Source organism: Pogona vitticeps, chromosome 2 (genome assembly GCF_051106095.1).
Source record: "Pogona vitticeps strain Pit_001003342236 chromosome 2, PviZW2.1, whole genome shotgun sequence".
Taxonomy (NCBI): Eukaryota; Metazoa; Chordata; class Lepidosauria; order Squamata; family Agamidae; genus Pogona; species Pogona vitticeps.
In genome coordinates this window covers 222,689,518-222,705,641 of record NC_135784.1, presented here as the reverse complement: position 1 = coordinate 222,705,641, position 16,124 = coordinate 222,689,518, and the positions used below count along the sequence as shown (strand labels likewise).

General features: G+C 40.6%; 1 protein-coding gene across 12 annotated transcripts in view; it reads left to right on the top strand.

Moving 5' to 3' along the window:
- CCDC171 (coiled-coil domain containing 171) overlaps positions 1-15,090 on the top strand; it is a 273,713-nt gene extending 258,623 nt beyond the window's left edge. For 10 of the 12 annotated variants that reach the window (XM_078384938.1, XM_020797528.3, XM_072992079.2 and 7 more), the window contains 2 exons: positions 12,306-12,423; positions 14,801-15,090. In XM_078384938.1, the coding sequence (XP_078241064.1) occupies positions 12,306-12,423; positions 14,801-15,036 (354 nt within the window). In that variant the 3' untranslated portion in view covers positions 15,037-15,090. Of the gene's footprint in view, positions 1-12,305; positions 12,516-14,800 lie in introns of all 12 variants that reach the window. The other 2 variants (XM_072992080.2, XM_020797531.3) reach the window with 2 other exon arrangements.
- Positions 15,091-16,124: the final 1,034 nt, after the last annotated feature.

The following is a 16,124-nucleotide window of genomic DNA, read 5'->3' as shown; positions in this document are numbered from 1 at the left end:
AAGAGCCCTGCTGTGGGAATGCTGTGAGGGCCTTTTCTTTATATATTTATATATAAATGTGTGTGAATTCTGAAACTCACAGGCACAAGTCTGTGCACCGTCACCAAAAGGGATTTTAATTTTTTAAAAACATTTTTTTAAAAAAATACTGAAAGAAAGCAACCTCAAACTTATTTTCTCTGGACAGTTTTTAAGAGTCAACATCCTGTGTTGGAGTTCTCTAATCATCACCAGTACAATTTACAATCAGAACACACAGAGAGCCAGTTCAGACCAGCTCATCTGTTGATCTTGGCAGAAATTGGTATTCTCACTGCGTCCAGCTGCCACTTGAGAAACAGGGACTCGGCAGTGAGCCGAGTGAGGGTGGGATACAGAGTTGGTCAAGACATGAATACATGGGCCTGCTTCATTTCAGCACTTCTACAGTGCCTCCCCCACAAGCTCAAATAGTACTTTCTTTTTACTACAGTTTTAAACACACTCGCTCACCCACATACACACACTCTCACTGAAATTAAATGAGGACCTCTCATGCGCCACTGCGCTCCAGGCATAAGAAATTGTAATGTCTGGCTTCCAGAAACTGTCCCGTCAAAATGTGCTTCTGATTAGGTGGCTTAATTACAGCTGTGAAAACAATGTTGATTTAGGCCTCCAGATTCCAGTGCATGTCAGCCGTTATTAGCTAGCCTTGGACTGAAGCCACCCTTCTCAAACTTTGCACTGTGAAAGTCGCACACTGCCTTGACAACTTTTTATAAAGGTGGAAAGGTTGCCAGAAGCAAGGCACTTATGCAAAATATTTTTCATTGTGAAAATTTCAAATGTGACACCATTGATAGAGATGAAGTGGACAAGTCGTGTTGGACATTGCCAAATCCAAACTCCTAAATTCCTCACCCAAAGTATCCCTATTTTAATATAGTTTTTTAAAATAAAGTTTGACTGACATAATGCTTAATTTTAATTCCTTTAATTCAGTTTTAGTCCAAATCCAGTATGTTGGTTTAACCACACAGTTTTATTGCACCTAAATTTTCCTGACAGTTTCATTTGCTGTTGGGAAATAAAATTGCCATTTTTGCAACATGGGAAATAATGGCTAGTTTCAAATCCAATATGTTTGAAACTTCCTTTGCCTCCAGCAGGTTAATACAAACATTTTACTTACTTTTTGGAGGGCAGAGGGAGAAAGCTCATTAAATAGTTTTAATATTTTAATATAAATAACACTTTTCTCAGTGGGAAACCTTATTATTAGATTCATGTGTTTACACCTGCAGAGAAGTAAATTTTAGGTAAATATGCTATTTCCATATTTAAACTTTTCAGTTTAGCTTTACTAGTGTAGGGAAAATTACGATTAAAACTCCCCTTTCCTCCTTTTTTTTAAGGAAGAATACAGTCCTCTCTTACTGAGATGGTACTGAGTAGACATTGATATATTTTAACAAAATGAAATGGTCCTGATTGCCTCAGTAGAAAGGAGAAACTGTACTATACCATCCTCAGCTGATTTCAGATATTAACTAACAAATGTCAACATCTTGATGTTCTGTTTTAATCTGCTTCATCAAGAAAGAAATGGGCATCTTCCCCCATACCTCAGTAGGTCACCTGACTTGTTGATCAGTCTGCCTCTCTGATAGTAGTAACAGTTACAATAGTTTGCACTGATCAAATGTAGTAGTAATTAAAAAACTAATGAAATGTTTATATTAAAAATAGCTTGCAGTATTGCTAGACCACTTCTTGTGGTGATTTTGTATGCTGGGATGGAACATAACACCCGTATCAGTGCAGCTTTTTACCTGCTCGGTTCAGAGCAAAACGTACCAGAATTGCAATGTGATATATAAAATTCTGCAGATCCATTCATACGAAGAGCCACACAATGTCACCATATTACTGTGTGTGAGGGCATAGAAGGAAGACAGCAGCTGCTACACAAACATCCAGGAAGGACCTCTGTTTGTTGACTTGCATCTCTTTGGCCAGAATGAAAAGGAAATGTAGCCCTTTTTTCCTAAGTGAGTGAAATGACACTGACTAATTAACTCAATTTGAAGTATCCTATCTCTATATGAATTGTCTTCTTTTGCAGCATTTTTTCTATATTTTATAAAATAATATAATATAAAAACAATAGGAAAAGTTGCTTTGTTTCTCTATGTCGATCCCAGTTGCAGCACCAGTTAGCAAGCGAGCAGCAGTTAGTTTTCTCTCTCTTCTTTGCTACATCCATTATATCCTCTTTTCCCCCCACTCTGTTTTGACTCCATTTGTCTGCAAGTGACAGTGCCTGACACATCACTATACAAAAATTCAACAATACGCTCTATATACTGCAGTAGGAATAAAAAGCTGGTAGAAGAGATGGGAAAAGCTGTTGTGTCGAAAAACTAGATGAGGCTGTTTAACCTCAAGTAGAACATGTTTTGAAAAAAGAATACAGTTGAGAACATAATTGAACTGGATTTGCAGGAGAAAAGAGCTATTTTATACAAAAGTAGATAAATTTACTTCTTTCCAGAGTCAGGGACTTTTACTTCGGTATTTCCTCTCCCTTTTTGAAGAAGCTGTTTCAAGATAGAGGGCTAGAAGCATCCATTATTCAGTGCTAAACTGTGGGTTAAACACAAAAGGAAGTCAGATTTGTTCAAGGGTTATGAATCAACTGATACTTTTTGGAACAGATTAAAGAATAGTTAGGTTGTTGAAAGGCTCTGGTTCATGTACTCAGATGACACCTAAAATTGAGGGAATCCAAATGACCTGTTCATGTTAATGCTACTTTGACTTTCTCTTTCATTTTCTATAATCTCTGTAAAGTAAGAACATACTAACAATAAAACACTCTCCATTTTATTTGGACTCCTATTTCTGGGCTACCACAACAAAATAGACAGACATGTAAAAGCCACTTCATGGTGTTGCAGGAGCAAAAAAAAAAACAAAAAAAAACTGAACTCCCACTGTTGCTCAGCCCCATCTTGAAAAATGAAGCTGGGTAAGTGTTTACATGTCTGAGGTAAGCATGAACTTGATAGCAAGGTTTGGCTGAGGCCCCAGGTGTAGGCCTGGCTTTGGAGACACAAATGCCCTTCAAACATAATTTTAAAAACCATATATTGTATATAGATATAGGGGGCACCCATTCAATACAATAACAAAGCATTACAGCTAGTTAAGATGACACAGCCTGTTTGTTGCTCATTTTTTTGTAAGATCCTAATGTTGTTAGACCTTCTGTGAGTTATTTTGATTTTATCTGTGAGCAGGAATTTTGTACAAATATACTATTAATTGCATGCATGCACCTTTTCTAAATCTTGGGGAAAAGCTAGGATAAAGCAACTAAGGAATACATCTATCCAGATAACTCACCCCTTTCTGACATGGCACCATAGACACAGCAGGGGACGTGCCGCCTTGCTTGGAGAATGAGCCTGACTCCGAGACCAACCTTTTAGTCTCAAATGGCAATATGGATCTCAATCTGCCGTCTGTCTGTCAACCGTCCTCTTGTTTACCTCTGTATGACAATGTTTTTCGCTGCCGTAAATGTCAAGGAAAAAGAAGCACACACAGGGAGGGAAAAAGACAGGAAAAAGCCATGCATCACTAGGTAACTCAGTGGTTTAGGCATCTGACTGTGGAGCCACGGGTTGGAGGTTGAATTCTCCACTGTGCCTCCCTGACGGGCTGGACTCAATGATTCATAGGGCCCATTCCAGCTCTGCAATTCTAAGATGATTATCGATAATAATGATGATTATAGATATTATTATAGATAGGAAATTTCCCACTGTGCCTTCCTGAAAGGGGGTGGACTCCATGACCGACCCATAGGGCCCCTTCCAGCTCTGCAGTTCTAAGATGATGATGATGATGATTTTAGATAATATTATAGGTAAGAAAGCAAGCAAGATGGTGTTACTGGAGGAAGGGGAGGGGACAAATACCTTTTTGTTAATCCTCACAATTAAATATCATTTATCAAGTTCACCCTTCATGCTCAAAGCCCTGATAGCCTACTTCTTGACAACTCTGTTTTAAGACATGAGAAAGATTCAGTAGTTCAGTGAGAAAGTTTATTTTGTTGTTCTGGGAGGAAAGACATTTGCCCCTCAAAAGATCTGCTATACAGAATTAGTGTACAGTGGTGCCTCGACTTACGAACTTAATTGGTTCCTGAACTCTGATCGTAACTCAAAATGGTCGTATTTTGAAGCACCATTTCCCATAGCAATGCATTGAAATGCAAATAATCCATCCCGGCCGAAGGAAAAAATCACTCCAAAAACGACAACACTGGAAGACCGGAAATGCGATTAATCTGTTCCAACCGAAGGGGGTGGAGGGGGGAAGAAAAGCAAACAAACCATGCAAGACCTGGAAATGCAAAGAAAGCAAAACAGAAAACAAGCAAACCGTGCAAGACCCATTCGTATGCAAAAAGCACTGACTATTTATACTAATGTAATGGCCTTCAGTTTGTATTACCATTTCAGGAAAAGATGCTTTCCACTATTGGTTTAAATTTATACAAGCTGACTTTTATTTAGGTGCAGCCAGAAGCATAGCTGTATATGTAAATGAGGCCAGGAACAGAGGGGCGGGGTATAAATCAATCAATCAATCAATCAATCAATCAAATAAATAAATAAATAAATAAATAAATAAATAAATAAATAAATAAATAAATAAATAAATAAATAAATAAATAAATAAATAAATAAATAAATAAATAAAACCCTGTAAGCCAGAGGTCATCAACCCCCGGTCTGTGGACTATTGCCGGTCCGTAGATTAAGCCCGACTGGGCCACCAAGACATACCTCCCATCCTCCCACATGCACTCATCCCCGCAAAGGTTGTTTGTGCCTGCATAAACAGCGGTGCGGCCTCCTGGAGCTGGCTGGAAAGCTAGCAGTGCAGAGGGGCCCTGCGACAGGAGGGAGGAGCCCGAGAAATTCAAATGGCCTTCCCACCGGGCTCTGTCTCCAGCCGTGGTGTCCCTCCATGCTGCTGGCTTTCCAGCCTGGCTGGCAAACCAGCAGCAGGGAGAGACCCCGAGGGAGGAGCCCAGTGGGGAGGGCACTTGAATTTCCTGGGCTCTGTCTCTGAGTGGCAGCGTGATTGCTGGGTGAGTTCCGCTGGCCTGCCTGAAGGAGGGGGAGTGCGCGTGGGGAGTCAAGCCCGTGCTCGCTTGAAACCTGCTCCCTGCCTGCTCAAGAGGAGGGTTGTGGCTGGATGCTTGGCTCCCCCTTCTCCACGTGTGGATTGCTGAACCCGAGGAACACGGAGAAGGTGGAAGAAAGCCGCGGTCTCTTGAAATCTGGGCTTGTTGGGGCCTCTCAGCCCTCGTCCCCCACCCTCTCCCCACTTCGGTGGGCGCTTTTCAATCCCTGTGTGAGCAAAAGGGCTTCCTCTGCAATGAAGGAAGGGAAATACCTGCCCACTGGAGGCAGACGGGGGGGAGGCAGAGGGGGAGAAGGCAAGCAGCAGCACCGGTGGCAGTAGCCCCAAGCAGCACCGGGTGATGGGCCACTAACGACTTCCCTGTTGCAACTGGAACACAGGGCAATGGGGCAAAGCGAGGAGGGCTTCGCGCAGCCCTGACAGCCCACTGGCTCTCCCTTGCGAGCCTGCCTCCCCCCCTTTGCCCAAGAGCGCACAAACTCGACCTGCGAGCATAACACACCCACCTGAGAGCACGGGGCGCCCCTGCCCCCCCAACCGGTCCACGCATGGAGTCCGTACCCCTCAACTGGCCCACTGTCCGAAAAAGTTTGTGGAACACTGGCCTAAATGAATGACCTTTTCATTCTCTTGGTTATTCATATATCAATTAGGGTTCTTTCTTTCTCTGTGCAAAGTATTTTCAAAATTAATTCGCTTTCCTAACTAACTTCTGATTTTATAAAATTTATACGTGACTGCTGTTATAAATGTATATGCATATTCCAGGAGGAAACTGTAGAGAGTTCTGTATTGTTACAACAAGCCAAATCAACAAAATGTAAACCAGTCTGAAAGATATTTTAATGCAGCAAGCTTTTATGTCTGATAGCATTCTCAAACGTACTCCACATAGTTAGAAAGTCTTCCCCTACCATGTGGTTCAAATGGAATCTCTTGCCACTAGGACTAGATAGTCCCTCTTAACACCATTCAAACATTTCGTATAAAACAAAACATTGACATCCCTGTTTTACTCATAAACCTAGTTGTTGCGACTGAGTTTGAAAGGGAGAAATGTGCTCAATCTTACACTGTCTTTGATAGACTAAGGGTTTGATCACATAGGGAAATCGATTGCATTTTGGCCCGCTTGTGGAGTAGTTTGGGGCAATCTGTTTCTTGGCGATCACATGATGTACAGGGAAGTGTGCTCCAGCCTGATCCGTGCCCCAGCTGGACCTTTTTGGTCTAGTTGTAGGGCTACTACTTTGGGGGGCTGGGCTGGAGCAATTACCTGACAGATGGAAGGGTCTCTTTAAGGGAGATTGCTCCTTGCAAAGCCACCCTTTCTGCTGCAATCTGATGAGGTCATCTGATTGCACCCAAAACAAACAAACAAAACTTTGAAATGCATAGCCCAAAAAACCAAATATAATAAAGATGGGTGAGCCTCAGATGTTGAATTTGGATAGTGCCTTCACTGTTGAAACAGCAATATGGAAGAGTATCTGAAATCCCAGCAGGTGGTTTCTTTTACAAATGCCACACTGCCATCACATCAGGAAGTGTTATCTACATACAACAGCAGGTTATCAAGGATACAGTATACGTGCTATTGTTCTTTTCCCCCAGAGACAGCATTTTACAAGAGGACATATTTCTGGTATGAAGTAAGTGCTAAATGTTGCTAGTTTGAGCAGTAAAGGGAGAGTTGCTCTTTTGTATAGTGTGTATCACTTGTAGTCTTACGGGACTGGTGGGGCGGGTGGGGAGTGATGGACATGTCTACAGCCTACAGCCCACTTATGGGTGAGTTGGCTTCCTTAACTAGGATAGAAATACAGTATTTGGAAGTAAATGAGCTTTGTGTGTTGAATACGTGGTCTTTTGCATGTGCTCTGCTATTTGTTCCCCTTCTAAAGAGGGGGGGGGGATGCTTTTATCCAGTCCCTCACAGAACATTTTCAGTAGGAAGCTATGGCATAGTATAGAGATGTAAAGACTTCCTTACCTCATCCTTCCAGATGAGAGCAAGGAACTGAAACATTGTACTCCTTCTCACTGGCTATGAATCTTCTGGTGTTCTGAATTCAGTCTTATATTTTATTTTCCAAGAATGGGAGTTAGACCAGTGTCCTTTTCCTTGAGAACCACCCTGTCCCCAACCAAACACAAAGATGTAGCAAGCACAGGAGAATGGGACTTGTAAGAACCCGGTGAAAAACTCATCTCTCCTTGAAATTCTTCAGTATCTGTGAATACGTCTCTCCCGTGGGTTGAAGCTTGTGCCTGGCAGCCTGCTTTCAGCACCTCAGCTGGAGACCTTTGGTGGTGGCAGCAGCCGCTCAGTTGGACATCTGCTGGCCACTCAGACAATGAGAGGTAGTCTGGCCTCACTAGCCCAGGACTTACCCTGACAGTGCCAGACAGCCCTCTTTGTTCTCTGGGATATGAGCACGAGAGTGAGGCAGGAGACTGATGGTCACTCTTTTCTGCTCCAATTCTGACTCTTTCTCTTACATGCTCAGAATCCAGTAAGCATCTTCTCCCCCATACCTGTATCTGGGGAAGATACTATACTGAGACATTTGGCTGGTCACTGCCTCTCCAAGCTGAAAGAGAAAACCAAACGGTGGTTTTATCTTAGGCTCTGTGTACAGTGGTATGTGACCAAGAGTCTTGCAACTGACTTTCACCCCTGCCACTTCTTTCTCTTCTCCGAGAAATTAGCTAATGGCCATATTGTTAGAGACCAAGGGCTCTAAAGGGGCCAACAGCCAGTGCAAGAACAGTAGTGTGGAATCTAGACACACAGATATTCCTTCTTGCCTCTGCAAAATTAACTGCAGGAGCCACCATCCACCTTACTAAAGGTTGAGCATACAGGAGAGCTACCTTAGAATGCCAGACAGAGAGCAGCAGGTGCTGATCATCCTTTGAACCTGGGCTTTAAAGGGCCAATGTTCTGCTCCTGCAACTGACTGCTGCAATTAATTTCCCAGGAGAAAGTATGTGTGCATGCACCACGCGCATGTACACACACATGTGTGTGTGGCAGGAGTCCAACTCCCACTTCTGCAACTGGCTCAGTAATAAATCTTCCTTTCCCCCTGAGAACTTAAACACTAGTCTCCTTACTAAATACCAGTGTGGGATGAAAACCCATGCTTGGGCCCATGGCTTGTGGAGCCAGGCTACATCACCATCTGAGTGGCTGGAAGATGGTGCTTCAAGCGGGTAGCATCGCCAGCTGTCACAGCAAAAGATCTTCCCCTACGGCATGCTCAACTTGAGGTGGGAAATATGGGGTTCCAGCTACAAACTTTTTTTTCCAATGGGAGGGAGGTTGAAATAGGACAAGGAAGGCTGTATTAATTATTTCAGGATTTCTAGCAGGGATGGGTCAACCAGTCCTTGGCCAGTCTGCTTAGTAACAGGGGGAAATAAGGTGATTCGCTTGGTGGTGCAGGTGGCTGGCCTATCCAGGAAAGTCCACAGGAGGAGGAGTTGGAAGAGCTGGAATGTAAAAGTCAAAGAAGGTTAGTAACCAACAAAGGAGGGTTTATTTTGCGCTACTGAGCTGTAATATAAGCTGTGGAAAAATGCATGTTAAAATCTGTTTCCTTATAGGTTGTAACTTTGTAACTTTCCTTCTTTTAATCACTTGGTCTAGCTGGTGCAAAGCCCTTTAAAGGAAGATTACTTTAAAAAGTGACAAGCCTGGACTGAGGCAGTCACAAGATGTCCATAGGAAGCATGGCGGTGGGTTTTTGTTTGTTTGTTTTGTTTTGTTTTTGTTTTAAGCAAATTAGAGGTTTGCCAAAAGAAGAGCTCCTTACTTCACTCTCTGCTGGAGCCGAGGAATCTCACATGGCTTTGCAGTGTCTCACTGAGGTGTCTTGTGCAGTTGAGATGGCCTACCTCAACAAGAACAAGGAAAAGACCATGTGGTCCTCAAGATCACACAAATTTAAAAGTGGGTAATACCTTTTATTGGACCCCCTAAAAAATCAAACAATTTGCAAACTTTCATGGAAAAATCCTTCTTTTCCCAACTAAGCACCACTGCTTCATGGATGGTGCAGAAAAATTGTACATATTAGTCCAAAAATTGATGGTAGTTGTCTGTGAGAGCTGATAGAGTCAGATTTCAAAAGTCTTGTGGGAGTGCCGTCTCAAGCACCATTCCTTGCATCATGTGATTTTTGCACCCAGCTGGCCCAAAGGTTTGCCAATTACTCTGTGATTAAAAAACGATTAAGAATGTTGAGGATGCCATGGGAAAATGGCCTTTCAAAGAAGCAGAAATAGGTAAGCAGGTATTCTAATTGGCCAGAGCCAATAATTTCACCTAGAATCCTTTTTAAAAAAAAACTTTCATGTCCAGGAATCCAAGTCTTTTTAGCATTGCATCATTTTGATGATAATTTTCAGTGTGTATTTTAAAATGTTTATATAAGTTTGTTTTGTTTTGTTTTGTTTTACTAACTTGATATGCAGGTTTCAGTTCAATACTTTATCCTGATCATGCTGCTACAAATGTAAGGTTTGCCTTATTTTTGGTTTTCATAGAGTGTGAATATATATACGTATGCTTCCAATCACACCATACTGTGCTTCTACAGGGTCTGAAATGTCATGCATAAGTTCTGAAGAATAGCCATAAAATAGGAATTAATGCATCATGCAAAAATAAGTAAATCTCTGCAGTGCTCTCATTTTAGTGCAGGTGTTATTTAAAAAACTGAATCTTAAATCTTTCCCTGCTGCCTTTAAAAGATTTATGATACATTTACTTACTTTGATACTTACTTTGAGAGATATTCACTTTTAAAAAACTTAAAATACTGCCTCCTGTTTGACAGAGTATGTAATAGAGGTAATCATCTAAATGTCTAATGATTTTTCTAGTGTAAGAATGCTGAATCATAAAGACACTTTAATTGCACCTAGCGCTTTTCTCTCTATATCATAAAATGTTACTGTTGGAGATAATGACTTTAGCACACTTTTTCCTGCTTATAACTATATAGTTAATGAAGTAAGTTTTCATCAAATTTACCATGCCTGTATATTTTTAATCAAATTCTTTTGATGATCAAATAGAACCTGCTTTGTTGGGTTTTTTTCCCCAAATAACAAAAAAAACTTGTTTAAAAGTAAAACAAACCTAACATATTGTGTCTTTGCTACATCCCAGATTTCCTTACTCAGTTTAGTCAAATGGGATGACTAAATCATAGTCACACCATTTCTGAGCAAAGTGGCAAGAAGGAGGGTAGTTAAGCATCTTGCTGTGCGTGAGCAGTTAGAGGGCAGGCAGGCTCCGTGCACCTTGACCACCTATTATGAAGCTTTTTGCTGCAGTGTCAAGTGAAAGCAAGTTAATTGGGTGAAGCTGTAGAGCATGTTAGGGGCATGGTAAAGGGAGGCTGCCTGACAGCTGAATGTCAGCAAAAGCTACTCAAGTGTGGCTGAGAGACAGAGACCTGTCACAAAGTTCACGCAGGCTGCCGCACAGTTAGGGAGCTGAAATGTGGTTCGGTCTCACTTTCTCCCTCATTGCATTCAAGCACCTTAAGATTTCACACTGGATGTGTCAACCCTTGTTCTCTAAGCTGTTTTCTCCTAAGCCTTCTGAATTCAAATGATTCGACAAAAAGATGCTAATGTTTGGCAAAGTGAATGTAAATATAGTATTTCTTCTGCTCCCCCGCCCCACCCCCCTGAGCTTCCACTTTCTGCCAGAGTGCAGATCTGCATTGGGCTCCAGCACTGTAACAAAAATTAGACTGCTGGAAGCTCGGCAGATGATAGACACACATCTCTGTAAAGGAGCTATGAGTCTGGCAATTAAAACTGTCGACTAATCAGTGCTCTTTTTTTAGGTGTGCAGGAAAACATTTCCTGTTCCAGCTGTTCAAGAGTGAGCCTATTGCAAAGGTTGTACAAATGTGTCATTGCCGCTCACATAACCTCCTTTTTATTTCCTTTTAATTGATTTCCTCCCATCTCACCTGGCACACCTCCAGCCATTAAAATAAAGGTAGCAACTGGGTAAACAATGTAGTGGAAAAGCTCTAGGAAGGTACACTCATAAGAGATTTGCTTGAGTTTATGGCTAGTTTTTCAGTACACCAAAAATGAGCACTAGATTAGTAGAAATAAAATTATTTAAGCCAGTGGACTTGGAACATGTAAAACCAAAAGAGAAAAACAGTATTGCTGGTCTGTATGTTTAAAACTATATTCCCTATATTGATCTCTGTCAGAATAAGGAAGGGGTGAAAGCCTGTGAAGTTTCAGAGTAGAGACTTACTAATAGTATTATGTTGTATAAACATTCAGGGGATGTTCAAGATGGCACAACCTTATTTGTTTTATTATTTATTTGTTACATTTGTATTCAGTCTTTTCTCTATTGAGCTCAGGGAAGACTTCATGGCTCTCTCCCTCCCCATTTTATTCTCACTTAGCACCCTGTGAGGCAGGGCACACTGAGAAAGTGGGACAGGTTCTAGGTCACCCAATGGGCTTCATGGCCCAATGGGTGTTGGAACCTAGGTCTCCTGCACTCTATGGCTTTCTAGTTGCTATTTGTCTGCAGCTGCCATCAGTCTTAGCCAGCATACTAAACAATGATGATGAAAGTTGCAGTCTCAATTTCTCTACACTTGGTAATGATGAAATCATTGCTGGCCCTAAGTGCCGGCCAAATAGTATCCCATCACCACAAGAGTGAACATTTTAGTATGTCTTGCTGCATTGTTTAGACAATATTTCCTGCATTCCTCTGTTCCCCACTTCTTGGTGCTACCTGAAACTAGGCCAGTAAACCTGGCTGAAAACACATTAATGTTGCAAGGAGATGATTGAGGAAACTTTTCCATCAGATGTCAAAGGATGCCAGTACTTATGTCCTGAAGACAACAAAACAAGCTAATTTACATGGTGCTGGAGGTGAGAGAACTTCCTACCAGGACACTGAGGGGGAGCTACATCCAATAAAAAAATTCTGAATTGCTTGTCTGGCTCACAGACAGATTGCTTATATATAATAAAGCTTGGGCTGCTAAAGGACCACAAATGACTTTCTCCTCATCTCTCTTCTTCAGCAAAATGAACTCCTGAAGAGGAAATGGGTTGGACATCTTCCTGCAACCTTTGCTTCTCAAACTCTGCTGCTTTTGGCAGAGATGAGTTGGGATAGGGTAGAGAGCCCATGGACTCTGGGTACGCCAACATCCATCAATGCTGCTTCTCAGATTTTTCTTCATTGGAACATAAATGGATCATCTATTTACATTCCAATATACTTCTAAAAAGTAAATGCATACTTTAAGTCTAAATAAATCAAGTTATTATTCTGTTTCCCCCAAAAAACTAACTGACTGGGCTAACTCCATTTACTTCTATCTGTTACTGCTGATCTGTGCTTTTAGGGAAATGTTTCTACCCTATTTGCTTTAAATTCATAAAGAGGTTCAGAATTGAAACAGTTTAGAGTAATAACCAGCAAAAGCGTTTCCTGCTTTGGCCAAGGCTGCTGTAGCAATCTGATTTCCATTCCATTTGGTGAATGTTATTCTACCCTGGCTTCCTAGGAAGTGCAGCCTGGGCTTGAGAATTGAAACAGACCTGACCCCCTCCTCCCATCACCTCTGCCGAAGACTGAAGCCTTTTCCTGTAACAGTCTATTGACTAGCTGCCAATCATTAAGTTTCATACTTTTTTGTGCAACTCTCTAAGGAAACCTGATGTTTCACCCCCTTGCTTGGGTTTTTGCAGTTGTTTTCTTTTTTGAAGAAACAGCAGTATTTTAAAGAAAATAAAATGTGAGAAGCATTGACATCTTTTAACTAGAACGATAAAGTATGTTAACAGAGATAACAAGTTGGTAACAAAGATGTAAAGCAAGTTGTCCTTTACACATGATCATTTTAGCAAGCTCATTTAAGCTTCTCTTGAAAATGACAATTTATCTTTGTTTATGTAGTATAGTTTATGCAGTACAGCCCAGGAATTTCTACAAAACCATACTTCTCTATTTTGAAGTAAGCCAAGCAATCCTTTTTTGCCTTTATTTTCTTCCTGAGATACTGTTTAAATATTCTGTTAAATTAAAACTTGCTGATTAAAGTAATAGGGGTGCAAGGTATTTGAAATTGAAAGGGCTCTTATTCAATACAATTAAGTTGTTATTAATACTCGGGCTATAATACACTTAGTGTAGTGGGGCTGACTAACATCTGGTAGTGCTACAGGTTTATGGTGTACTGTCTAACTCATTTTCACAACCCAATCTTTTTGTAGAGTTGAAAGTATGACTACTTCTTAAATATCACTTTGGGGTAACCATTTGAACTTGCTACCATACTGGTGGTTCTTAAAGGTCCATCTTTTCTGCCAGCTACAAGATAGCTCATGTTGTATTAGGAAATCAAAGAGCCAACATCAAAGAAAAACACTGAACTAGGTGTTAGATGCAGTCATTGATTTTCTTCCTCCCCAGCAGCAGTAATGGGAATGAGGAGGGGGAAGCTCTCAAAAAACCTGAAGCACAGAGTGGAAGAATTCCAAATATTCCCTTATAGCAATTTTTACTGTGTAATTAAATCTTATACTAGGTAGGCTTAATGTTCATCAAATGCACACCGTAGTAGTGGTTGAATCAGGAGAAGTATATCATGGTGGTGTTGAGGGTGATGAACAACATTTTCAGCTTTACAGTTGTTAGCAGAATGGCTTACTGGAATGATACAAAAGAAGAAGAAGAAACCAACACCAAACATAGGAATAATCGTTATAAGCCAAGAAATCATACTTTAGGTAAATCTGTGTGTAATAGCTTTAGTGATGGAGGTGTGTGAGAGAGAAGAAGAAGGAGAGAATATGCATTTTAAAACTATGCAGCCTCAGTATGTATTGTTCAGACAGTATCCTCATTCAGTTTAGAATGTTCAGTTGGATTCGGTTTTATTTCTAGATATTGTTGAACAGGTGTTATATTTCCAAATAATCTTCCTGAGTACTGTGAATAACATTCTGCAGTAATCTGCCCTGTTTTGGTAAACGTAGTTTCTTACTATGGTTAATGCATTCCACAGACAGGAAAAGAAAAATGTTTCAAAACTGGGGGATATCTAAAGGTTAGGAATGAGCACAATTCCTTCTCTTTTTAAACTTTTTTGGTATTTTGTTTGTTATTATTATTTTATGTTTATAGTAAACCAAGTATATGGTTCTCAATACTGATCCTAATATTTTCTTTAAACTGAAAAATTATGTAGGCAATTTTAAGTTTCTCTGTAAGAAGCTTTTGCTACTCTATTCAAATAAGAAAACTATGAAAATTATCTCCTCAAAAGTGTCATAAAGTGAAACAAAGGAATGTACTTTCAGAAGTTAATGGCATTGAAGCATTGTCAAAATTAAGATAAACATGGCCTACTGACTCCCATTGAAATTAATGGGAATTAAACCTGCTTCACTGTATTTGATTGTGGCTGATATTGCTGTAAAATGTGGGCATATTAGAGATTTTAGAAATTGTTTTTACTACTCTTTTAAATTGATTGATGGCTCATATTTGTTTTTTTTTTCCCTCCAGGACTCACGAAACACTTCAAGCATCCCTGCAGCTTCAAGATCATTACACCAGCTAAACCAAAGTTGCATTCCAGATTTTTTGCCCCTGAAGGCCGAATCGGATTACAATACATCTTCCATTTTAGTGCAGGACAAACCCTATTCTCCAGTTTCTTCGTTCTATTTGTCAACCCTAAATGTTACCGCTGCCACAAAATAGGCAATGTAAAACAGATAGTGAATTTGGTATTTTTGTAAGCATTTGGAGGTAGGGAGAACCTAACTAAAATCTATTTTATTTCAATGCCTTAAGTCTGCAGTTCTGTCTTTATGTATTTCTGTGGCTATAATTTTGTATTATTCACTGCAAAGGTGGTGGGGTGGATTTCATGCATGCCTACACATCATACCCCCAGCAATCCATTTTAAAAAGTTTTATTTATCATAGTAGCTCATTTTTATGTAATATATTTTTAAATGTTAAAGAATGACACATGTTGGGTAATTTTCCTCAGACTTAAAAAAATCAATAAGCCATTTTAGTCTCTATCTATCAAAGTTGTTTCATACTTGTCTATTTTAAAGCAGGCCTGCAATACTTTAATAGGATTGAGAGAGCTATTTGAAATGTATGCCAATGATTCCTGTCATTTCATGGCAGCCCTGCCATGGTTCACTGAGCCCCCTCTTCTCTCTTGTCAGCTCAACTGAAGACAAGCATTTAGTTGCAAACTTTAAGCAGGTTGTGCAAAACAGAAATGATGTGACTGCTTCTCCTCCTGCACAATAATGTCACTCCTGGTCAATGTGAGAAGGTCAGGTTGCTCCTTGTAAAGCTACATGATACCACTTGCCCATTTGAACAAGTTAAGTGTGGAATCCGGTCCCTGTAGGCATTGTAAACTCATCCTTTTTATCAAGTCGGCATTTGATGAGGAAGTAGAAACGATGGTGCAGGGAGGATTTTTAGATGATATGTTTATATACTTTTATAAGGGCAGTTCCCAGACCAGGGTTGCAGGTAATAAATTTAGCCTCAACCACAAGACTGTAACATAATGGCTGTTTTGACCTTCAAAATTGTTGTTGTTGTTGTTGTTGTTGTTTTTGGTAGGACCCAAGAGTGACGCCCATCTTTGATGCTGACAGAATTTAAAGCAAGGCCGTTGCCCTGCATTTTCTGCCTTGTAGCACACGAAAGTAAAATTGTATGTCAGGCCGAGATGTCGGGGAGCTGACAAGATGCCCCAGTGACATTTCAGCTGGAAAGAGCAAGTGTCTTGCAAGCAAGTGGTCAAATATCAAATAATAGGTCAAGCAGGAAGGAGCTGAGTTCTAACCACAAA